We start from the raw sequence: 23,338 nt of genomic DNA, 5'->3' as shown, positions 1-23,338 counted from the left end.
GCCTCAAGACGTTGGGAAACGTCTGAACTTTTTCGTGGGTCACCTGGTACGTTACAGCTTACATTTCTTTTTTATACTTTTTGAAAGCTATTATCAAAATATATTGGAATCATTTCATTAGTTAAAATGTCGATCAAACCTAATTCTCCCCTTTCAAGATATGTGTCGCTTTTGTATCCGACGGTCTTGATTCCGATTCTTTCTGTCATAGCTATTGTTTTTTATCATAGCTACCAGTGGATACCCCTTAAAACCCACAATAAAAAGTGGTACCCTCTATCTCATTGTTTAGTTGGAGTGTAAGGCTGAAACTTTTTGTGTTGAAAGTACGTTGTCTATGATTGTCTTCCCTAGCAGTGATGTTTTGTAGAAAACAGTTTTCAGTTTTTCCCGAGGAAGTGAAAAAGTGCAGTTTTAGCTATTTACCCCTTAAAACCTACAAAATGGTTTTTCTCGAATAAATTTTTACAAAAAAGTTCTTTTGACCTCAAATTTTGAACAGTGATTCACTGTAAAGTTACTAATGTTATGAATATACCATTAGTACCTAAATGATCTCAAAAATATGTGTTAAAATCAAAATACCCCTTAAAACCTACAAAAATAAGACTAAAAACCACAAAGTCCGACCCTTGCTAACGGGATACTCAAGCTGATGGATACAAATTTGGTGTTGCTTCGTGATTCAATGGCTCAAAGACTTGCTAGAAATTCATTCCCACAACAATATTTTCATTTTTCAGGATTTCATGCCCATAATGCAATTGTGTGTGGTTTTTTCGTCAAAAACGGCTACGAAAGGCCAAAACCTTCATTCGCTTCATTTTTGACCTATGGTTCTAATGTTTTTCTAAATCTCCATCAAATTTGTGACATTTTGGTATGCAACATGACCAGGTTTTGAGAAAGTCGATTTTCAGATTTTATTGATCATCACCATAAAAGTGCTTTAAATTAGAATTTTAAGGGCCTGTCATTTTCGTTGGGGTCTATTCACGAAGATGAAAATGATTTTTTCATACCTACCATAAGTATAGGTATCTAAAAAGTATAGGTTTTATGACCTTAAATTCAATTGTGTAATTTCTAGGTCCAAAAAACCTGATTTTTTGAAGGGATTTTTGATAAAATTTTGAATAACTTCGAATTTTAAGATACTTTAGCATCTTTAAAATCCTTAAAATTTGGTATTTTATGAAAGAACATTTATAAGAGGTTGTAAAAAAGTGAAACATACCACATAAAATTAAATCTGGTAGTTATGAAAGCCAAAAATGCAACATTGTGGGTTTTAAGGGGTATGTGGTTTTAAGGGGTATCCACTGGTAGTGATAAAAAGCTGCTCAGCGGTGAAAAACAAGAGCAGTAAGTCTTAACAGTCTGATAGAATTTATATAAAATGTATCAATTTCCAGGGAATTTGTAACTTTTGAAAGATTTTGTAGTTATTTCTTCCGGTTTCCGCCTTTTTTCTGGTAATTTGTAAATCTTTTCTTTGGACTGTTTTTTAATTTAACTTTAAAGGAACAAGGAAATATATTTTGAAAACTCAAGTTGGATTTTCTGTTTTCTCTTTAAGCTATTTCAACACATGCTAAGGTGTTCGAATTCTAGGAAATTTGCCTCTGGGAATTTTGCCTCCCAGAAAAATGCCCCTTGAAAATTGACCCCTCCCCCTCCCAGATTTGCCCCTGGGAAATTTTCTCCCCAAAAAATTGCTCCGTTAATTTTGACTAACATAGAGATTCGACATTTTAAATACAAATGCCAAAAAAATAAACGTTTTAATATTTATTATCCTAAACCTTCTCCCTCGAGTGTATAATCCTGACAAATCCCCTAGATATAATAGATAAGAATTTTCTACCACTGGTATTATGCTCTTTCATGTTCGCCTCGCTGGCTACACTCAATTAAATACTAGACGATGCTATCGTCCGTTTAAAGGTCAGTAAACGCGGGAAGAAGTTAGGGCGTCACAATGTACGGCAAAAAGTGGCGGTAGAGTTTTGGATAAGTCTCATAAAAATGCATTTCCCACGCTCTTTACCACGTTAAACCAATCATGGCTGCCTTTCTTACTTTGGCTTCTTTGCATCCCAAGTGAAGTATAAAAGGTAAGCGTTCCCGTTTCATATCAGACACATATTTCATATCAGAACAGTGTCTGCCTATTGAAATATTAATATTTTTTCTTTTCCTTTTTCTGACCAATCTTGCTCCACATCCGTGTCAATCCATTGTGAAAAAGCTTGTGAATTAAAAGTGATGAGTATGCAAAGATGTTACTCAAGACAAACCTTTAATCCTAAAGAAAGAAGTTGATTTGTTATGTCACTGTTTGTACACGATCAAAGTACTATGTTATTGTAGCATGCTCAAAAGAGGTGTTTCTAGAATCTATTGTTTTTGAAGAGCAATTTTAAGTCTAGTGTGTTTATTAAAATACGTTGTATTTTCGATCAACCTTTCTTCATTTTCAGATTCTGTCTTCGAGTGCTACGCCATCTAAAGGTTTGTTTTATTTTATTGTTTCTTTGTATCTCTAGCTCGCGACCCTAACCGACTACAGTGGCCAAAGTTGTCGGTTCTGCCTTTAGTCGCTCCCTGTGGAGGGGGGCACCCGAGGTAAATGACTTTCCGTACGTGGGGTCCTTAAGGGTCATTTTTCCAAGCTTGAAGAGTGCACTGTAAGGGTCCAAATAATCATAAATGAGAAAAATTGCACTTCAAGGCTGTGTAATTTTTCTAATATTTTCTGCAATGGGCTCTTCCAGAAAAAATCTGTTCATGGGGGGTGGAGGGTAACTGCAGATCCCATAAAAGGTCCTTAACTCCGGGTAGACAGTCAAGAGAAAGCCTTTGGGTCGTCTTCGACGTGACTGCGATGTCGAAACTTCCTCGATATTACTTGATTGAAAAAAAAATTCTCGTTTGGATGTACAAAGTAAGACACAGAAAGGTGTACCGTCGAAAAATGGATATTCAAGGCTTAAAATGACACAAAATCTAGACTCTGGAAATTGTTCTCAGGGGTCCTAAGAAATAGACTCTTACTTTTCTATGCATTATGGTTATTTTACATAAGTGTTCCCGTTTTATGTCAGGCACATATCAGGACAGCGTCTCTCTATTGAGAAGAGTCTTACTTTTCTATGCATTATGGTTATTTTAAGAGAAAACTATTTGATTTTTACACACTTTCTCTTCGTCACTGTTGCCTCTAGCGTCATTCTTTAGGTCATAAATATTTTTCAGAACCTAATTTACGTAACCCCTCCTCCCTTAAAGAATTCAGGAATTTGTTATCATTAAAAGTAGAGTATTTTGAATATAATAAAATTAATATTAATGAATAGTCGTTATTTTTAAATATTTTTCTTAATTTAACATATATTGCCATTGTTCATTATATACAAATTTACACCAATAATGTCCACCTAGTTAACGACCACTTGCGATAAACATCAACAAAGTTTAAATTTTTACTTTAATTTAATATAAGTAATGAATTATATACCGTGTTAAATGAATATTCATTCTTATCAAATGTTTCATCTTCATGTTCATGATATTCACCATTGGGCTCTTCCAGAAAAAATCCATTCATGGGGGGTGGAGGATATATTATTTTTTTCATGAATTACCCCTGGACATTTTGATTTTTAATCCCCTGGACACGGGCTATACCCCTGGACAAACATCAAATCAACCCCGTGGACACAAAAAATTATCCCTGGACATTGGAATTTACCCCCTGGACATTGCGATTTTTTGGTATTTTTTCAATACCCCTGGACAATTCATCCTCCACCCCCCATGAACGGATTTTTCCTGGAAGAGCCCATTGTAATGACTTCAAACATTATAAATTATGTACTACTCAATACAGGAGGGGTCAGTGTACTAGAAGGCGGCATGTATGTGTACTACAAGGTATTTTTCAAAACTTGACACCCACTCACCCCTGAAGTACACCATACTACATAGAAAAATCCGAAAACCACCCCATACCCCCTATTTACTACCGGGTAGTACTTGGAAAAAAACCCAAACCACCCCATACCCCCCATTTACTACTGGGTACTACCTGGAAAAAATCGGAAAATCGGGTAAACATTTTTACAAAAATCGGGAAATCGGGAAACTTTTTTTCGGAAACTCGGGAAATCGGGAAAACGTTTTTCCAAAAATTGGAAAAACAGGAGAATTTTTCTCAAAAATCCAAAATGCGTGAGAAATCAAACTTTTCAAAAATTGCGTGAGACCATGTGGAAATGCGCGAGTCTCACACCCCATGCGTGAGAGTTGGCACCTCTGATGTTCAAATGTTCCTCGAATTTGAATGTTCGAATGTTTACATTGACTCGATAAACCTTCATTTCAGTGGGATCTGGTAGGATTTCAATTCATTCCGACAAGAAGTTTGGAAGAATGATCTTGGACAAACTTGGCTTGATCAATTTATAATAGAACAACTACATTTACATTTTAGCAACATTTTTTTTTCTATTTTAGCAGATAATTTCTGAACCTTTTTGTTTCCATACTGTCAACACCTCTATTTTGGTACACAGGTAGTAAAAGTCAAAATCGATTTTGGACCCAACACCCCAATTATAGTACACATGTAGTACATGACAAATTTTTTTCTCAAACACCCACCCACCCCAGGATACATGCCACCTTCTGGTACACTGACCCCCCCCCCTGCTCAATACGACACCAATCGTGCAACCAATTTCGTATAAAAACTGACGTAATGTTAGAATACATTGCAAGGATGCATTTCCCGAAATAATTGTTTAAAATTAATTTCTCTGAAATAACACTAAAATAGTCAAAAAATGAATAAGAGTTGACACATTATACCATTAGTTTCTCACTGAAAGAATCCTTCCCTAACACCCTAACACCCTGTCTGTAAGTGCTCCGGATCCGAACACAGTCATTGCGGTGCAAGTCAGTAATCAATAGTTTTTATTCCCAAATGATTCCTGTTATGTCTCTTTATTTTCGTCGTACCAGCATTTGAAAGTTCAAAGTGCATAACCTTCCTACACCACTAACATTAATTCCCATACATTTTTGAGAATCTGAATGTAAATAAACACCAAATGGTTGTATTCTACCACAACCATTCCACCAAAATGCAGATAATTTGAAGGTTGCACAATTATGGTGGTAATTATCTCTTTCCATGTCAGTTGTTGTGAATTGCATCCCGTTCAAATCATTGATTTGGGGTTGTGACCCTGGTTTGATGTCACCTACTGTCAGGCGATAGTAATCTGCTTCATTTGCAACATGAAAATTTCCGTGCCAGCCAAAATATGTGTTATCTGCGTTTGCAGGTGAATTAGCAACGTCTATTTGTGTTCTGAAATACAGTTCATATTGACCAGAATCAAGTTCCTTTCCAAGATAAAAATCACCAGTAGTTTCAACAATACCGTTTTTATATTGATTCCATCCAACATTCCAATTATATTGACTAGTCGTTCGGTAAAGTATCACAGTCCAACCACCACCTTCAATTTCCATATCACATCTGATATCTCTTTGACCTTTACCAAGAAGATTTATGGAGTAAACACCAGAGCTCTTGTCAAGTCTTGTGGCCTGAGTTGTAGAGATCCTGACAATCCTGAATCTGAGCTGTGTATAATATCGTGTTATCTTCTGTTGCTTGGCTGTCAGTCAAACCAGTGGTTGTGCTGTTATAAAAATGTCAACGAATTGGCATTGCGTTGCTTGTTCTCTGGACGAGAAAAGAGAAGCATTTTATCACATGATGACATTTTGAGAAACAATGTTGCTCAAATTTGACATCAACTGTCGAGTAAGGTGTTTTCTTTGGTATTTTATTCCGTCCAACAATTTCGAATCTCCTTGAAGCAATGATTATGATTTGGGTTTCAAACCAAAACAAAATTAAAGAAATTGTTGTTAATTTTTTCACGTTCATTGTTCGACTATTTCAGTGCAAAAGTTTTTGTCAGACTGCAAGCTATTTCCTCTTCGTTTGAAAATAAAAAATTTGTTCGGCTTATTTTTTATCAAAAGGTTATTATTAGATTTCTGAATTGAATCAGTTGATAAATAAATTAACGAGCATTATCTATTCTTGTTTAATATTGTGAACATGATTTCAATGATCTGAATTCAGCAATGGACATTAAAAATTTGCTGTTCATTTCCCCCGAAAAGCTCCCCTTAAGCATCCAAACCTCACGCGATCAAGCCCTACTTGCTCTACTCATAATTTCACCTATTTTTTATGGAAAAAACTGCATATATAAGAACAAAAGGCTTCGATAGCCAATACATCAAAAACAATGTTAGAAGATTTTAAGGTTTGACCTTATAAAAACGGAAAATAATGCTTTTTTTAAGCAATCACCAGGATATACGTTAATTTATTTTAGGAAATCAGGAACGTAAACTCCAAACAATATCTTCAATAAATTTCCTGATGTGCACCTTATCTTATATAAACTACTTAAACGACCTTCTAAACACGAGGTGAAAAATTAGCCAATAAAATGAAAAACTATCAATCAAATAATAAGGAAAATTTGGTACATCGAAGCGAGCGCTTATGGTGCGTTCCAAAATGAAGAAAAATTAGAAAATTATTTATAAGAAAAAAGAAAAAATGTAAAAAGTGAGATTTTTACAGACCCTATTTCTTAGGAAAATGGACAAAAACTTAAAAAAATGAAGAACACACAAAGGCCTCAAAATATATTTGGATGTTTTTATTTTTTTAAACGTGTATATATATATTCATCAAATCAAAGTGGTCACATATCCTTGAAAGTGATGATCCACGCTGTGTTTAGTCGAACACCCCTTTCCCACAGACCCCATACTGAAGAAATTGGCTAAAATATCGTTCCCGTTAGAGAATTGTCTTCCAATTTTTGTCCCCACTTAAAATAATCAAATAAACCAATCCTCAACTGCAAAATAATTTGCTATTTTTTCCAGAAGGGGTTGTTGTGGACAGATGTCAACATTCGGAAAATAGGTGGAACCTTCCTTTATTCCCCATGGCAAATATATAGGTCCACACGCAACTTAAGAAAAAAAGGTTTTAATTATCCGGTTATTTTGTGGCATTTGATGATTCTTATGAAATTATTCTTATAAAATGTAAAGTTATCAATTGATAAGTTTCTTAAACTATTACGACATTATTTAAAAGTGTTTTCTTTCGATCATTCATGCATTGAAATATTTTCCAACTGATTCAGTTGGGTCAAAAATGATGTTCTATAAATATCCTATTAATCAAAAGTTTAAGTTAAAGTTTGCTACGAAAAAAATAAAAAGTAATTTGACAAATAGAAAAATATCAATCGGTTAAAGTTTTGAGCTCTTGTACTTAGCTCTAGTTGAAAAAACTGCTGCTTTCGGAAATAATTATCGAAAAGAGCAATGATTGCCATTTTTATCTTTATAAATACCCAACTGCTGGTGGCCAGGTGGTTGTGGCTTCTTCATAAAAGCATGAAAGACACATCTGGACTTTTCAGTCTCTAGCTCGTAGTTTTTCTGATTTTCTTATCGTCTTATATTATGATGGATTTGCTAGTCGTTTAGTTTATGTAATCAGACATTTCTAATCTATACTAATGTTTACATTACATAAGAAAACATGTCGCTTTTTAGTACAGTGGTATGTCAAGATTGCTGAATCAGCTTTATTTCCAAATCTTTAGAGAAAAAAATCTGTCCTAGTGTTATTTCAAGAGCTCCTGCAGATCTTCCATTTCCCAATTTTCCATTAGTTTTTAAATGTGCTTGTCTTAAATTTCGAAGGCCCTATCCCTTAAGTATAATTATTGAACTAACTATTATATATATTAAACTTTCTCATTTTTATCTTTTTAGTATGAGATAAAAAAATAAACAAATCCAAAAAAGAAAGAAACAACAACTAAATACAAGACAAATAAACGGAACAATGGCGACATCTTTCCGACAGGTCTGTGATAAACCATGTAATAATGGTATTTTACAGGCTAAATGGAGTCCGCTACATGATTTGGTTGCTGTGGTAACCAAAAACGGAGATATCCGTCTGCATCGTATGCAATGGCAAAAAGTGTGGGTAATTTCACTGCTGTTTGCTGCTCGTGGAAAACGACCAGTCATTCATGGAAAAGTAGTGCAAAGCTGCTAGTAGTGGGTCACCAGAATGGGACAGTCTCTATTATTGAAATCGAAAAGGCTGCCGTTGTTCATTCGCTTAGTTTAGGCTCAGAAATCAAATCACTAGACTGGATTCATGTTGATTTGAATGAAAAACCAGGCTCGAGTGTGGACGCACATACTGAGTATCTACCGCATATACATAAAGAGGAACTTGCTACTTATTTATCACAGGGTGAGACAATGACATCTGACCACGGACATCAATGTTTCTTGATTGTAACCACAGCTAATGGCAACCTTCATCTTTATTTGGATGGTATTTTCAAAGTGCTTGAAATGTCTCTGGAGAAATATCCCATTCAATTTGAAAGCCACAAAGTTGTTGCTTGTCATTTTTCACCAAAGACAGCTTTATTGACTCTTGTATCAAAATCTAAAACGTCTGATGGGGAAACTGATTCGTTTTATTTGCATCGTTTTCATTGTCCTCATTTGTTATCAAGAAGTCAAGAATTGTGTTTACTGTCCAGAGCGTATACACAGCTTCACTATCTGCTTAAACGTTCTGACAAAGTTCTTAAGCAGATGTCCGATTCTTCCGAGGACATCAGTTTGAAAATCAACACAAAGCTCGATAAACTGGAGAAACTAGTCAGCCCAGCTGAAAGTAGCGTTGCAGCTGAATTCACCATAGCTTATGCCACAGGGGAAACAAGTCCTGAGCTTGAGACTTTTTTAACACAGAACTTAACATCCAAGGGTTTGAAACAAATCGAACAAGTGTACAACTAGCCTATGCAAGCATGCATTCTGATATTAGCGAAGAGATGGAGCTATTGATCCAACATTCAATGGTTTATTTACTGCAAATTTACGGAATGTCGAAATGGACAGAACATTTTAAAGAGATTGGACTCAATGAAAAGTCAGTCATATCGTGTTTAAGTAAACTAGGTACTTTCGCAATGCGTGTATTAAAACTTTTGGAAGTAATTTGCTCTGACATGGAAGATTTTAGTATCTTTTTTACATGGCTGACTTGTTTATGTTTTCAAGTCAGCAACGAGATGTCAGCTAATTACCCGCAACTTTCTTTCAAGGAGTTTGACGTTATGGTCGTTATGGTTTTAGCCTCAATCCTGGCTTGCTCATGTGACAGCGATCGTATGTTCTTTCTCGAGTTGACATCAAACCCTGAAGATGTCAACATTGCAGGTTTATGCATCGAACAACCACAACTTAAAGAAATGGACGAATCTAATGCTGGTGATCTACCGCAATACACAATGAGATATTCCACATTTTACGGTAACGAAACAATGACGATCTTACATGAAACATCTGAACCGGAAAGTGATAATCAACCGATTAGCGTTCTCAGTCAATTACCGTTAGACGACACTATTGAGAAATTGACATTCACCAAATGCAGTAAATTATCCAACGTTGAAGGATTGTTAGATTCCGAAGATCTCGACGTTCAGTGGTTAAACGTGAAAGACGAGTTCACGGAGTCACGTACGCTTGATAATTTCCACGCGGCCAGTGTGAGCGTGAACGAAGGGCGTAGCGTGAGTTGCGTGATAGCGAGTAATGGTCGACGTGTGCGTATTTTTGAAATGGAGTCTTGTGAAGATGAACCAGAAGATGAAGAAGGAGAATCGATCGTTGAACATGGTGAAGGAGAAGAATAAGTTCTTGTGTAGACGACCGACTTTCTGCCCTGCCTATTCTAATTGTCAGAATATGCAGAAAGCTGACAGTTAAAATCTTTGGCTTGGAAAAGATTGAAAGAAGGGATTGCATTGGCATCAAAAGAGGGCAATGCATTGACTTTAGATTTTAGCCAACTTGCTACGTCCACTATGTTTTACAATTAGAATAGGCAGGGCGAAAAGTGGCCTATTAGTCCCTTGAACTTCATTGTTTAGAATCTTATCTAACCTTTATCCTCCTCATTACTGCTCATTAATTGTAAGATAAAGCTTGTCCTATGCATTTGTTTTGATTCTTTTTTGATTAACATTTTAAGAATCTTTTTCGCTTGGTATGGTTTTTCTAGGCCAATAAGAATTTGAAAATGTCGGTTGTCGACTTGTAAAGTAAAATAGAACGAGAAAGGTCTGGATTTTTCAAGAAGAGCTAAGAATCATATTTTTGGGTTTTCTGCAGTAATTATATCTACTTCCAGAAATATCGTTTGGACATTGAGGCCTGGAGATAAATTTTAATCACTGTTTTACCGGGGAGTCAAATTTCGAAAATGATGTATTTATTATATAGTTTATTTTCCTAATTTTTCTAACCATATCAGTTTAATTGTGGAAAAGATACGGCTTCAAATTCAATCAATCAAATTCTTTTGTAAACACTTCCCTTACACTGACTAATTCTTTGATATCCTATCATTGCAGTCTTTTATAATATCTTTCATATATCCAGAACAGTGAGTATAATCCCTTGGGGAACCTCACCATTTTAATCATGGTGAATTTTTTTCAAATGTGACTTTCATTTTACTTGGCATTTCTTTTCTCAACCTTAAGCTTTGTGGTGAACTAAAAACAATTACTTTTGTGCCCTTCATCAGCAACGTTAAATAATCAAGTCTTTTGGCCTTTCAAATCTTTTTGTACTCTCTAAAATCAACATACTGTATCTTTATTCCAATAGATCCATTTACAACTTATAAAAAATACAATCAATATTAAACTAAATGAGTAACAACATATTATCAGATTTGAAACTTCCCGAGCCAGACGTTCGATTGGTGGTTTACAATCAAACCATAGTCAAAGTCAAGTTGAGATGCCGTAATGCTCAAATCACTGGTGAAACGAGCCAGGAAAGGTACTTATATATTTTTTGATGATTTGGGTTTGACTTAATTTCGCGAATTATTCATTATTGGTGAGCTTTTATGTGAAACTGTGTTGATCGTTTTGGATATTTGCATTATTAACTCTTTTTCTCTTGACAGTTCATCATAATGACCTTTTGGCAAAATTGCTTTGGAATAAAAAACACCCACTTGAGACTGGGAAGTTTTATCGTGGTTGAAGTTTTATGAAATTGCATTTTGGAACTAATTTTTGTACATATAACAACATGGACTACCCTCCAGCCCTTTGTTTTAAAGATTTTTCTTTCCATTTTACAGCATGAAATTCTGGAAGAAAAACAAGATTCAAAACGACATAAAGGTATCGAATACTAGAGTCCATTCGCTTTAAGTGTGCACTGAACCTTTGTTTGGCTTGTCAAATGTTTCAACTTTAACATATGATATATCGTTGAAAAGATGATTCAGAGCACTATAATTTCTGAAAAAATAAATTCAAAAATTTTAGTAAATGAAGATGAAATATGAAGATGAAAAAAGCGAACTTTTTATTCTATATTCAAAGTTGCGTATTAGCAATGCAAAACATGATCGAGTTCGACCTTTAAATAAATCTCTGCCTAAAACGGCTGGAAATAGTCTTTTTTTCAGATTTTCATTGCATTTTATCGTTAGATTTCTTTATTTTTTCACACAGAAACGTTATTGATAACAATACACACGATCAAGCATGATCTAATTGTCAATAAAACTGATTTTTTCATCCGAAACTTTCCAAAACTTGCCAGAATAGCCGATTTTTCTTGGAATCTCTTGAGCTGTAGTTGACATTTTTTCATGAAATTTCGCACACTGATGCAAAATGGACATACCCTGTGACAGACCCTGATTTTTGAAGAAAAAAAATAATTTGCCGGAAAATATGTCGCGAAACCGATCCTTTGGCAGTTTCTCGAGATTTCATCATTATTTTTTACACAAAGATGTGTATTAGCAATGCCCAAAATATGACCGAAACCGATTTCAATTTCTTTGTTTTTTTTCACACGACCACGACCTTCCCTCTCCCCCATAAACAATCAATGAGGTTAATGCGTTGTGCATTTCCACTAACGCTATATTTTCTGACTGATTGTTGTCATTTTTTCCGTAATTCTATCTAACTTTCATCATCGGGTAGGTCCATTCAGCATCCAGCTTATATTATAAAAATTCGTTTGTAATGATTTTCGTCACTATGGGATTTTTTTGTTACTTTTTACCGAAGAATCTTGTATCGATACAGACCGATAAGGTATTTGATTTAGTTGACTCTATAGAAAATTTGTTGCGTCGAGATGGATTTCATTTGCCGCATGCCTTCAAATGATTTCAAATGCTTTTGCTGCCCTGCCAAAATAAGTTCACAACTATGTATACACTCTTTTAAATTTCAAACCTTGATTTTTGCATTGGATTCTCGTTTTTAAACTAAAAAATATCCTATTTATCCTGCCAATTATGAAAATTATCGCTGAAATTAAAAAAAGAGCATTGTCAAATTTAAAGTTTTTAAAATTTCTGCTACTCGCAAAAAAGGTTCCCTAAGGGTACGTTAATTTGACATCTTTGGACACCACTGTAGCTTGGTTTGGAGTTAAATACTGGATGAAATGCGTTTATTGAACGATATTTCTTATTTTAGCGGGCCATGAAGTACATATTAAGTGGATCGAACAAGATTGAACCCATACGCACAGATGAACTCGTCATTTATCCATGTATCTTTTTCATTACGCTATTTTCATCATCATCAATTTCGAAATTTATTTGTGTTGATACACCAAATGTTTATAAAACTGAAACTAGTATTCGCTGGCCTGAATGTATAGTCTTGTGAATTGGAGTTTGGGTGGTAGGATATCTTGTAAGAATTTCCTTGACCTAAATCCCAAAAAAAATCAGACAAGCGTGAATGGCCGAACGCGTCTAAATTTGAATTCACTCGTGAGGGAGACACCTTAAACTGTTCACAAGATCTATATATGTTTTACATTGAACGTATTGAAGATAAACAAACACCAACAACACCAGTCACCATGAGAGCTCAAACGCGTGAAGAACAAATTGTATTGGTCGTGGATGAAAAGACACCTGTTAATTGTAAGTTTTCACTCTCTTATTGGTTTATCAAGGAATATAAACCAATTTCGCTATTTTCGACCTTGGATTGCCTTTCCTCATAATTGTTCATAGTTTTCTAGATTTCTTCGTACTCTACTACAGTGGCGGATCTAAGGCCTTTCAAAATTTATGGCGGAGAGCGTTTATATGTGAACCATAATCCTTATGAGGATATTTCTCCGTCAGAAATTTTGAACCTTCTTTAGATGTTTCAGATCCGCAAATGCTTTATCTAATTTTTTAACATTCTTACGATTAAGTGTAATTATATTCTCGTGGTTTTCATGGGCTTTGGTAAGTTTTTAAACATATTGAGTTATCCAAATGATCAATTTCAGTGTTAAGTTAGCTTGTGTTTATTGATTTTCAGCACCAGCTCAGAGAAGTATAGTTAGCACACGAAATTCAGGAAAGGTATAGCAACAGAATATTCAATTTATAATTTTGCAGGATTGTTATCAGTTTGTCGATGGAAAGGTTCCTTTAATAAACTTTTAGTAATATCGGGTGACTCATAAAACTTTGGATTTCTGACGAACTTTTGAGAACAAACAAAGTTATACTTGCTTTTTTCTAGTTAAAGTTATTTTGAGATCAAATTATTTCTTTTTGTCCCAGGAAGTCGCCTAACGCCCTAAGTTATTTGAGTCAGTCGGTATAGTTTTTGTTTCCAGAAACCTTAGTAAAGGTATTGGTATTAAACCAATACTTTTACGTTCAGCCACTCTATTTGCAGTTCTGTATCCATTTAAATATCCCCACAGTAACAGACAGAGTATTTTTCATTAGTTTAGAGTGTCCGAGATAGACCATATTATTGAAAGTTCTCTTTATCGTTTTCCTTGTGCTTCTGAATGCTGCTCTTGGCTTCAATTTTGTCATTTTTTTGTGTCCAATAAGTTTTGTTTTTTTGGGCTTTGGAATTTTTCCTGTGACATAACAATTTTACTGATGTAACTCGCTTTCTCTAAAGAAAGGTTTTTCAAAATACTCTTCTTTGTGATAAAAAAAACTGGACTAGAAAATCGAGGAAATTAGCGAAAACGTCATCTTTTAATGGTTCAACTCCAATCTATTAGCCATACGAACCGTTCGTAATGATGGTTGTGTTCTATCTACAGTACACTCTCGCTTATTCGAACTTCTATTATTCCAATCACTCTATAATTCGAACTTGTTCCCAGTCCCCGTCAAGGAGAAACCCTCTTAAAATACTTTCTATAATTCGAATCTCTTTGTAATTCGAACAAATAACATTCCCCGCTTAAGTTCGAATTAACGATAGTCTACTTTAATAAACTTTTTTTCTATTGTAGCAGGTTCATGTAAAAAAGTCACGAAAAAACGTCGAGCAAAGCCCTGACTAGCTGAATATTGCACACATAAGCGTTTTTTTCTGTCCAGAATATGAGTTAATCTTATCGTATGTCTCAGCCAATCAGAGCTTTACTCGACGTTTTTTATATGAATCTGGTAAAAGGAAATTTGTGTATTCCTATTTCTTTACATAGCGTTCGTTACGAGGTAGAGCGTTGACTGATTCGCTGAAAAAGAAACGAAGAAGAATCAATTCTATTCATGAAGAATCGTCTCAAAGCTCAACTGTAAGACTATTTTCTTGAGCTGTTCTGAAAACCCTTTTTTCCCAACATGTTTTATAAAATATCCCATCATGGACCATCACTTCAGGATTGCTCCCAAAGGGATAGAGAATGGTGTGATATTTCGGGAAATTTGCGATCGTTATCCTAATGCTGCTTGTGGATGTGTGAATATGGAAAAATGGGTACCCTCCCTAGGAAGTGACATTCAGAGAAGGGATAAAATTAAAAAAGTTTTGTAAAATTTAAGTGCAAATACGGAAAATAATTGAAACTTGAGAGGAATATGAATCATAATTTTATCCTTATATTTTTATGCAGTTTTTCTTATGCTCGATCCCTGTAAGAAAATTTTCTTGCGCCTATTGTGAAATATCACATCATCCAGTATCCCACCAGGATTATTCCGGGTAGGATAAAGTTGGTGTGATATTTCTGGATATTTGCGGTCGTTATCCTAAAAGCTGTTGTAATTTGTAAAATATCAGTGGATGAAATTGATAGACCCCTCAAAATGTTTGAAATTATGTATCTTTTATAAAATATCACATCATCCAGTATCCAACCAGGATTACTCCCGGTAGGATAAAAATATCAGTGGATGAAATTGATGGACCCCTCAAAGTGTTCGAAATTATGTAAAGTTTTGGATTTTTTGAGGTTTCGAAGTTTGTTGAATATGATATTATTCAGAGTTACATCAATTTTGTAAATGAAGTATTTTGTGGAGCATGTAAAAATATTTTATTTTAATCAGCTTTTGGAAAAGTCCCAAGGCCAAGAGAGTTAAAAGTGAGAATATGTCGAGTCTATGTGAAGAAAATGAAAATTGAAATAAGAAGGGAACCTTCTGTGTTCTGGAGGTGGAGTATGCACAATATTTGCATATTTATTTGGTTGACTGGAAAAAAATAAAACAGATTTTTCATAAAGTAAAATCCTAAGAGTCATTTTGAAATTTTTGGAAACAAATCACCCCCATGTCACTTTAAAATGACCCCCCCCCCCCCTATTTTATGACATTTATGCTACGAAGTGCCAAAATTGGCGTACCCACGTATTGGAGTAGTACCCACCCCCTGCTTATTCCACCCCCCCCCCCCACCTCTACAATTGAGCACACAAGAGTATAACAAATCGTGATAGAATATATGAGGTTTTTTTATTTGCATTTAACTCTCTATAATTCGAACTTTTGTAATTCGAATCTTTCTCTAATTTGAACTAAAACTTTGGTCCCTTCAGCTGAAAATTAGTTTAAAATGTTCTCTAAAATTCGAATCTTTCTCTGATTCGAAGAAAGGTTTTGCAACTGTAAATTCGTTCTGCTCCGCTTTTTTTTCTGGACGCACTGTATTTGGCTTTGATCTGTATATGACTACTAAACTTTAAATAAAAATACAGCTTGATTATCTTCATAGCTCAGACGTCCCTAACGGACTGTTCGAGTTATGGAGATTCTATCCATAATGTCCATCAATTTATATTATTTACCAAAAAGATTGTTCTGCTTGTTTACATATTTTAGGACGAAAAGATTGACTCAAGTGACGAAGAGAGAGGTAAAACTTCATTAAATCTTTAATCTTCAATTAAACGTCAAGCATCTTCCTGTCGCGCGGGAAGAGGTTGATCAGTCCTCTCCTGGCGCGATAAGCGAATATTTATTTTTCTGCCCCAGGCGTTTAAGATCTGACCCGCCGCTAGAAGACGGGGAGGACTTGAATGTACAATGGAATTCAGAGTGACAGTAGAACAAAGTAGACAAGAGTTTTTCGGCTCGTGCATATTTATTTCAATCCATCCAAATGATAAAGTAAAGTTACACACAATAAACAAACAAATTTAAATGTCAATAATTCACCTGCGTCCAGGCGTCGCCGCTCACTGCAGTTTATTGCGACTTGGGTTTTATTGTTAACTCTGCGCGAGAACCCCATAACTCCGCAGTTCTCCCCGTTTGATTCACCACCTGTCTCACCCAGGCACTTCCCAACCTTACGGTCCAGTCTCTAAACGACTCTGCTTCAGCATTCTTTGTGGATGCGCATGGCAGTCAGACCGGGGTTAACGGGGTCCACTTGTGGAACCAGGCTAACCTAGGTCTGATGGCCACGCAATCCGTGATTCCTCAATACGTCTTGTCCGGACGAACGCTCGCTGAAGAATCTCTGAATTTCTATATCTGGTTGAGATATTTCTATCTCATGCATAATGCATATTTACAAACATTCAACAAACAAAATTCTATTTATAAATCCCTCATGACAACAGCCGCGGGCCCAAAACGTTTGGACCCCAAACGACTACCCTTTACTAGTTCTAACTTTAAAATAACATCAAATTTTTATTTTGACAAAATCTCACAAAAAGGGTTAATATATTTCAATTCTACACAAATATTTATATATTTATTTCATTCGACATCACACCCATTTTTACACATAGTATCCATTTCGTTAGACGATTTTTACTTTTGGTAGAAGACCCAAGCATCTGATCTCAGTTGAGTTCAGGTTACAATTTTTGGCACGGTGTCCGTCTCTGCCACATGTCCAACAGGTCAAGTTACGCTCCCTGTTACATGTGATGTTTTTACAAAAATCTTTTTTGTGTCCAGATTCACCACATCTCCAACAAGTTAATAAAGTATTCTCGTTTCTGCCATTTTGATACTTTAATAGGTTGATTTCAGTTATCAATTCTCTAATGTCATCTTCGTCGTTATTTGCTGACTTCGGCTTTCCAATCATCATCCGTTCTATGGCATTCAGTTTCTCCCATATCTTGGTGAGTTCCAAAGGCTTTTCTCGTTTCAAGGACTCCTTTAGCTTGAGGGCCTTCACTGTATCGTTGTAGGTCTTAAACTGTTTAAGACAGACAAAGTCTTGCAAGTCAGGTCTTAATCCAGCCAATAAGAAATCGAGTTGTCGATTCTCTGGTACTTCCAGTTCAGTAAAGAGGAACTCTAATTCCTCAAGGTAAGTAAGTAAGGACGAATCTCCTTGCTTGATGCTATGAAGCTTGCGTCTTCTAATAACTGTTTCCTCTGGGACATCAAACACACTTTCAATTTCCTTAATTGCTAAGGCAAAAGAGGTCTTGTAGGTTCCATCCATCCGGTGGAAGAACATCTTTGGTCTTCTTTGTAATATGGATGGAAGAGCAGCCAGTTTTTCCTCTTCAGTCCATTTACCAAGTTTTGTAATGTCTTCAAATTCTTTTAAGAAGGTTTTGAATGACTTCGATCCGGTCCCATCAAAAGTAGGTAGATCTAAGTGAGTGATCTTCGGTCGGCTGAGTTTATTTAAAGACTCTACAAACGATGTCTCTGTTAGAAATGTCTGCTGCTGTATTGGCTTTCGGTCTTTTCGTATAAATGGTTCACAGTTACCTCCGATTGCTCCTGCTTGATATGGAGGGGATTCAGATTCTAAGTGTTCAACTCGAAATCTTAGCTGTTCAATCTCCTCACTGAGCTGTTTCCCATCGGATCGAATTCTGTCTCGTTCACTCTCCAATAGTTCTTGGTATTCGCATGGCGCACTCTTCCTTCTTTGGATATGTCGCTTGTCCACAAACGGTGGTGTAGTGCATCCATCGTAACAATTGCTACTAAACATGCTGTTCCAAATGTCCGATTGAACACCACAGTCACTATGGTAGTGATTGGTGGTGTTAGAAAGGCTCGTTACTACAGGTTCGCAGTACTTGCAGTCGATTGATCCATTTACAACCGCAGGCAAGTAAGGCAGAACTGTTAGTAATCACTATAAGGTATGTTGGAAAGAGGCGTGACCTTTTTCGATGAGCTTTTCAGCTTTCTCTCCTCATTGACTTTCTTCTCTTTTTTTTCCGTTAAAATTTCTTGCATTCGGTATTTAGCATCATTACTTGCGTCAATGATAAATTATTCAAGAAGGTATATAAACGATTATTGCATCTTCTGCCTTGAATTATTGATTACTTGATGGTTCATCGCGAGAACTTTTCGGAGTTGGCTTGATATCAATAATTCAGTTCATTAATCCTCAGAGTGACAAATGTTTTCGATGTTTCATATGTTCGAAATGACTCAGCTGTTTAGTCTAAATTAACGACTCATTCTCAATAATAACCATTGAAGTTCATGGTAAATGATAGAACGTAGATTTGAGTTTCTTTGAGTGAGTTTAATTTCAATAATTCATTAATCTTGGTTAGGTATTCTTGATGTTCTTGCGTGTTCGAGCTAAGATGACTCAGATTTCGGTACCATTGAATGACTCACTTTTCAATTTAATCATTCAAGCTCTCAGATGAATGATCGAATCAACCACCCGTGTTCATTTAGTGCCAATGACTAATAGTTCATTAATAATTTGATACATTGTTTATTACAGTAAACCTTCGACGTCATTAGTTTTGTGAGTCAGCTCTTTCGACTTCAAGAAAGTCTGTCGGATTGTATTCTGCATGTAATTTAACCCTATTAGCCCCAAGCTTTTTTGACTTTTGTATCCCCAGGGGGGGGTAGAATCTACCACCCTCGATTATTTTTGATCTAGGAGAGCTACGGTCATGAAATTTGGTACAGATGTTCTCCATCATGACACAAATTTCTTGGAACAAAAAAAAATTTGATGACGTCATTCAAAAACCGATGACGTCATCCCAAAATTTCCACCTGTCGGCAAAAAGCCAAAACATATGGTTTACAAAAATGTCTATTACAATCGAACCAATAATGATATTGAGATTCTGTTTGAAAATTCTGAAAGATAAAAGGTTTTTCTTTAACATAATTGCCGGTTTTGAAGTTTCCATGAAGATTTTATCTTAAAATCTGTGCTGAAGATGAGTAAAATTCTCAAAATTTGATGACGTCATAAATGATGACGTCATCATTTTTAATTTTTTTTTTTCTAATTTTTCAAATTCATATTGTCAATACCTATCACGTGTCAAAATTTGAAGATGATTGAATAAATAGTTCAAAAGTTATCAGCACTTTAAAATTTTGAGTTTTTAGCGATTTTAGCTGGGTTTTATGTCATGTTTCACAATAAAGTCATAAAATCTGATCTGGACAAGCTATAACCCTAAAAGTTTGCACAAATACTCTTAATAAGATTTTGTTGAAAGTCAGAAAAGTTCAAGTCGTTTAAAAAATTTTTCTTCGAGATATACGCAAAAGAACTCCAGCGTGGTAGATTCTACCCCCCCCTGGGGCTAATAGGGTTAAGTTCAACTTCCACATTAAAATATTTGATTATAGTCGTACTTTATTGGACTGTCACAATCAGATCTGTGCCTCTGACATTGAGCCCCCAGTTGTCGCGCGGGAAGAGGTTGATCGGTCCTCTCCTGGCGCGATAAGCGAATATTTATTTTTCTGCCCCAGGCGTTTAAGATCTGACCCGCCGCTAGAAGACGGGGAGGACTTGAATGTACAATGGAATTCAGAGTGACAGTAGAACAAAGTAGACAAGAGTTTTTCGGCTCGTGCATATTTATTTCAATCCATCCAAATGATAAAGTAAAGTTACACACAATAAACAAACAAATTTAAATGTCAATAATTCACCTGCGTCCAGGCGTCGCCGCTCACTGCAGTTTATTGCGACTTGGGTTTTATTGTTAACTCTGCGCGAGAACCCCATAACTCCGCAGTTCTCCCCGTTTGATTCACCACCTGTCTCACCCAGGCACTTCCCAACCTTACGGTCCAGTCTCTAAACGACTCTGCTTCAGCATTCTTTGTGGATGCGCATGGCAGTCAGACCGGGGTTAACGGGGTCCACTTGTGGAACCAGGCTAACCTAGGTCTGATGGCCACGCAATCCGTGATTCCTCAATACGTCTTGTCCGGACGAACGCTCGCTGAAGAATCTCTGAATTTCTATATCTGGTTGAGATATTTCTATCTCATGCATAATGCATATTTACAAACATTCAACAAACAAAATTCTATTTATAAATCCCTCATGACATTCCTCCTAAGAAAGAGTAATTTTTTGAAACTAACAATTATCACTTGCTTACGGCTCTCTATGTTTAATTTTCTAGATTCATCGAAAGTCCATGCCAAGAACCCTGGAATAATTATGAACTTCTTGAGGTAGGGAATTTTCTATGAACAAGTTAACTCCAAATTTCTACAAATTGGAAACTAAACAAATTTGAAGCCAGTCCCTTGGTTCGCTTTTTGTGATTCTGATAGCACCCACGTCCATCAGTGGCGCAAGTTTTTCTGGGTACAAGATTTAAAACTGAGTTGTCCTGAGAAAGCTGTGAAAATAGTTGTTTAGTTGTTTGCGGTATCAGTGGATCTTAGGATTTCCTTTTCATGAGCTAAATAATACTCCTGTGTCACAGACCCGCTTGGGCCAAAGCCCCATTGGAAAATTTGGCAAAAATTTCGTCCCGGTGGGAAAAATACCCTAGAATTTCAGCCCCACTGAGAATTTAACTTTGATTTCATCCCCATTCGAAATTCATTGTTTAGAAATTGCTCTCTAAAGCCATCCTCACAGTTTCACCGGGGCTGTGAGACAGTGGTGTTAGACAATGTGGCTTGAAATCGATATCCCAATCTCGATCGCATTAGCCTTGTTATGTCAATAAAATCTTACAATAGAAGTATCTCTACAGGTTATTATTAAAACGAGGAAAGAGATATAGCCAGAAGTAACTAGAAGTTTACGACTGTTTTATGGGAGAAGGTTTCACGTACCCTGAGTATCAGAGGTTAAGTTTTCGAAGAATATATTAACCTCTGAAGACCGATAATAGAAATTTTATCGCGCATGTGTCAATCTAATCATTGTAGAAAGAATCAGAGATGAAGAGCAAATAATACCTTATTAATGTCTAGCAAACTGTATCAGTATGCAGTTTACTATTTACGAATTCCCCAGAAACCTCCAACTGTAATCGAAGTGAACTTCTTTCAAAAGAAATCTTTTACACGATCCCCGAATGTATAACAGTAATTACTAAACTATTAATTATGGAAATGTCACTTTCAATTGAATCGAAATAATAGACATACTTTATGTTATGATTCTCTATCACTGACTCTTTTTAAAAAGCATTGATGATATTTTTTTGTTGTGTTTTCAACGACTGGAATAAAAATGTCAACTTTGAACCTCATCCAAGATCTTGGATGGTCGTCATGGTTACTTTTGTCTTCGTTGATTGCGCGCTGAATAGAATCTCGATTCGTCGGCACAGCGTAAATATATGATTTTGAGCTGTGCTTTTCACGGTAGGTTTCACGGTTAACGGAATGGTGGAATCGGGTACTCTTGAATGAAAGTAACGACTAAAAAGATTATTTGTCTTTTTTTCAGCTATTTGTTTACACCCGTGAAATCAATAAGACGTATCTGGCGCTAATTCGAATGTTTTTGGTCTCAAGATTCAAGAATTCTAACTTGTTTTTGTTTATGTCATGGGCCCCGTCGAAGGCAGGTCAAGGGGTATGACCCCTTCACTTTTTGGCAGTATTTTTTTGTAAGTCAAAAACCTTAAATACTATGTTTTTGTTCAATTAGATAGCGTTTAATGGTGTTTAGAAGGTGCAAAAAAAGGGAAAAGTTTTCTTCGTCGCACAAGGTGGTTGACAATTTTTCCTAAAGAAATTGGCTTCCTCACTTCTACCTACCGGTTCGCCGGAGCTCATGAATGTGTACATAATAATGTATTTATTTAAGTTTATATTGATTGTTTTATTTATATCAAGTTTAATTAAAAAAAGAGAATATTTCTGTTTTAAATGACAAAAGCAACTTGCATTTTCACAACAATTAATGGGATAAATTTTTGCTGGGATTAAATTTTGCAAATTTGGTTGTCATCCGCGAAAATAAGTCCCATTGGGAAAAATCTTATTTCAAGGTTTTATTTTCTACCCCGATCCGCTAAAAAATTAAGAAAACACTTCATCAGCGAGTATTAATTCCCGCAAATCTTAAAATTTCGCGTATTAGCTCAATTGCAAAATTTATCCCATTAAAGTAGCTTACATGTTTTTTTTTTATAAGCAAGTGTCTGCCCCTACATCAAGCTCGCATTATGCTTAGCATTCTATTGTTTTCAAACAATAGAGCCATTGTTTAGATACCAGAAACTGAGCCTGCATATGCTTATAAACGTTATGCTTATAAAAGTTTTGAGAGGGTGAAAGATTTTTACTATCGAAAAAAATTCCTTGACATTTCACCATCTTTCAAAGTTTTCCACCGATTTTGTTCATCGCCAACCAAAACTTTTATCCGAAATTTTATGACCATAAAGAAAATCAAAACCCGTATTTTTTACGCCTTTATTAACAGAAATGAGTGCTTTAAACGTCGAATAGTGAAGGAACTCATTTCCTTTTGGACAACCAAGACCTTTTTTTTTAATTTGGTCGAATTTAAGTTACTAAATTGTTTATTTGGCATGGAGAAGTGACGAATTAGAAAATTTGGTCTGGTTTTGTTCATTGTATCTAGTCTCATCCTCAAAAATTGATTCACAAAAACTTTTAATAAGGTAAAATTAAGTCAAAATTGTTAAGTTCCTGCTTTGCCATTAACGG

General features: G+C 35.6%; 2 protein-coding genes and 1 pseudogene across 2 annotated transcripts; 2 read left to right on the top strand and 1 right to left on the bottom strand.

Moving 5' to 3' along the window:
* Positions 1 to 5,010: 5,010 nt before the first annotated feature.
* LOC136815984 (fibrinogen C domain-containing protein 1-B-like) lies at positions 5,011 to 5,544 on the bottom strand. Its single transcript, XM_067072406.1, has one exon. The coding sequence runs from the start codon at positions 5,542 to 5,544 to the stop codon at positions 5,011 to 5,013; it is 534 nt and encodes a 177-aa protein (XP_066928507.1).
* Positions 5,545 to 7,903: 2,359 nt separating this feature from the next.
* LOC136815960 (anaphase-promoting complex subunit 4-like) lies at positions 7,904 to 10,505 on the top strand (annotated as a pseudogene).
* Positions 10,506 to 10,840: 335 nt separating this feature from the next.
* Positions 10,841 to 22,532, top strand: LOC136815959 (membrane-anchored junction protein-like). The gene is made up of 9 exons (XM_067072384.1): positions 10,841 to 11,013; positions 11,324 to 11,366; positions 12,690 to 12,765; positions 12,950 to 13,147; positions 13,539 to 13,582; positions 14,680 to 14,772; positions 16,298 to 16,331; positions 20,818 to 20,869; positions 22,107 to 22,532. Exons 1-9 carry the CDS (start codon positions 10,880 to 10,882, stop codon positions 22,150 to 22,152), a joined length of 720 nt encoding a protein of 239 aa, XP_066928485.1. The 5' UTR covers positions 10,841 to 10,879; the 3' UTR covers positions 22,153 to 22,532.
* The last annotated feature ends 806 nt before the right edge of the window (positions 22,533 to 23,338 follow it).

The sequence above is a fragment of the Clytia hemisphaerica genome, unplaced genomic scaffold (genome assembly GCF_902728285.1).
Source record: "Clytia hemisphaerica strain Z4C2 unplaced genomic scaffold, Clytia hemisphaerica genome assembly, whole genome shotgun sequence".
Lineage (NCBI taxonomy): Eukaryota > Metazoa > Cnidaria > Hydrozoa > Leptothecata > Clytiidae > Clytia > Clytia hemisphaerica.
Note: the sequence above shows the minus strand (reverse complement) of the source record. Positions and strands in the feature narration are given on the sequence as shown.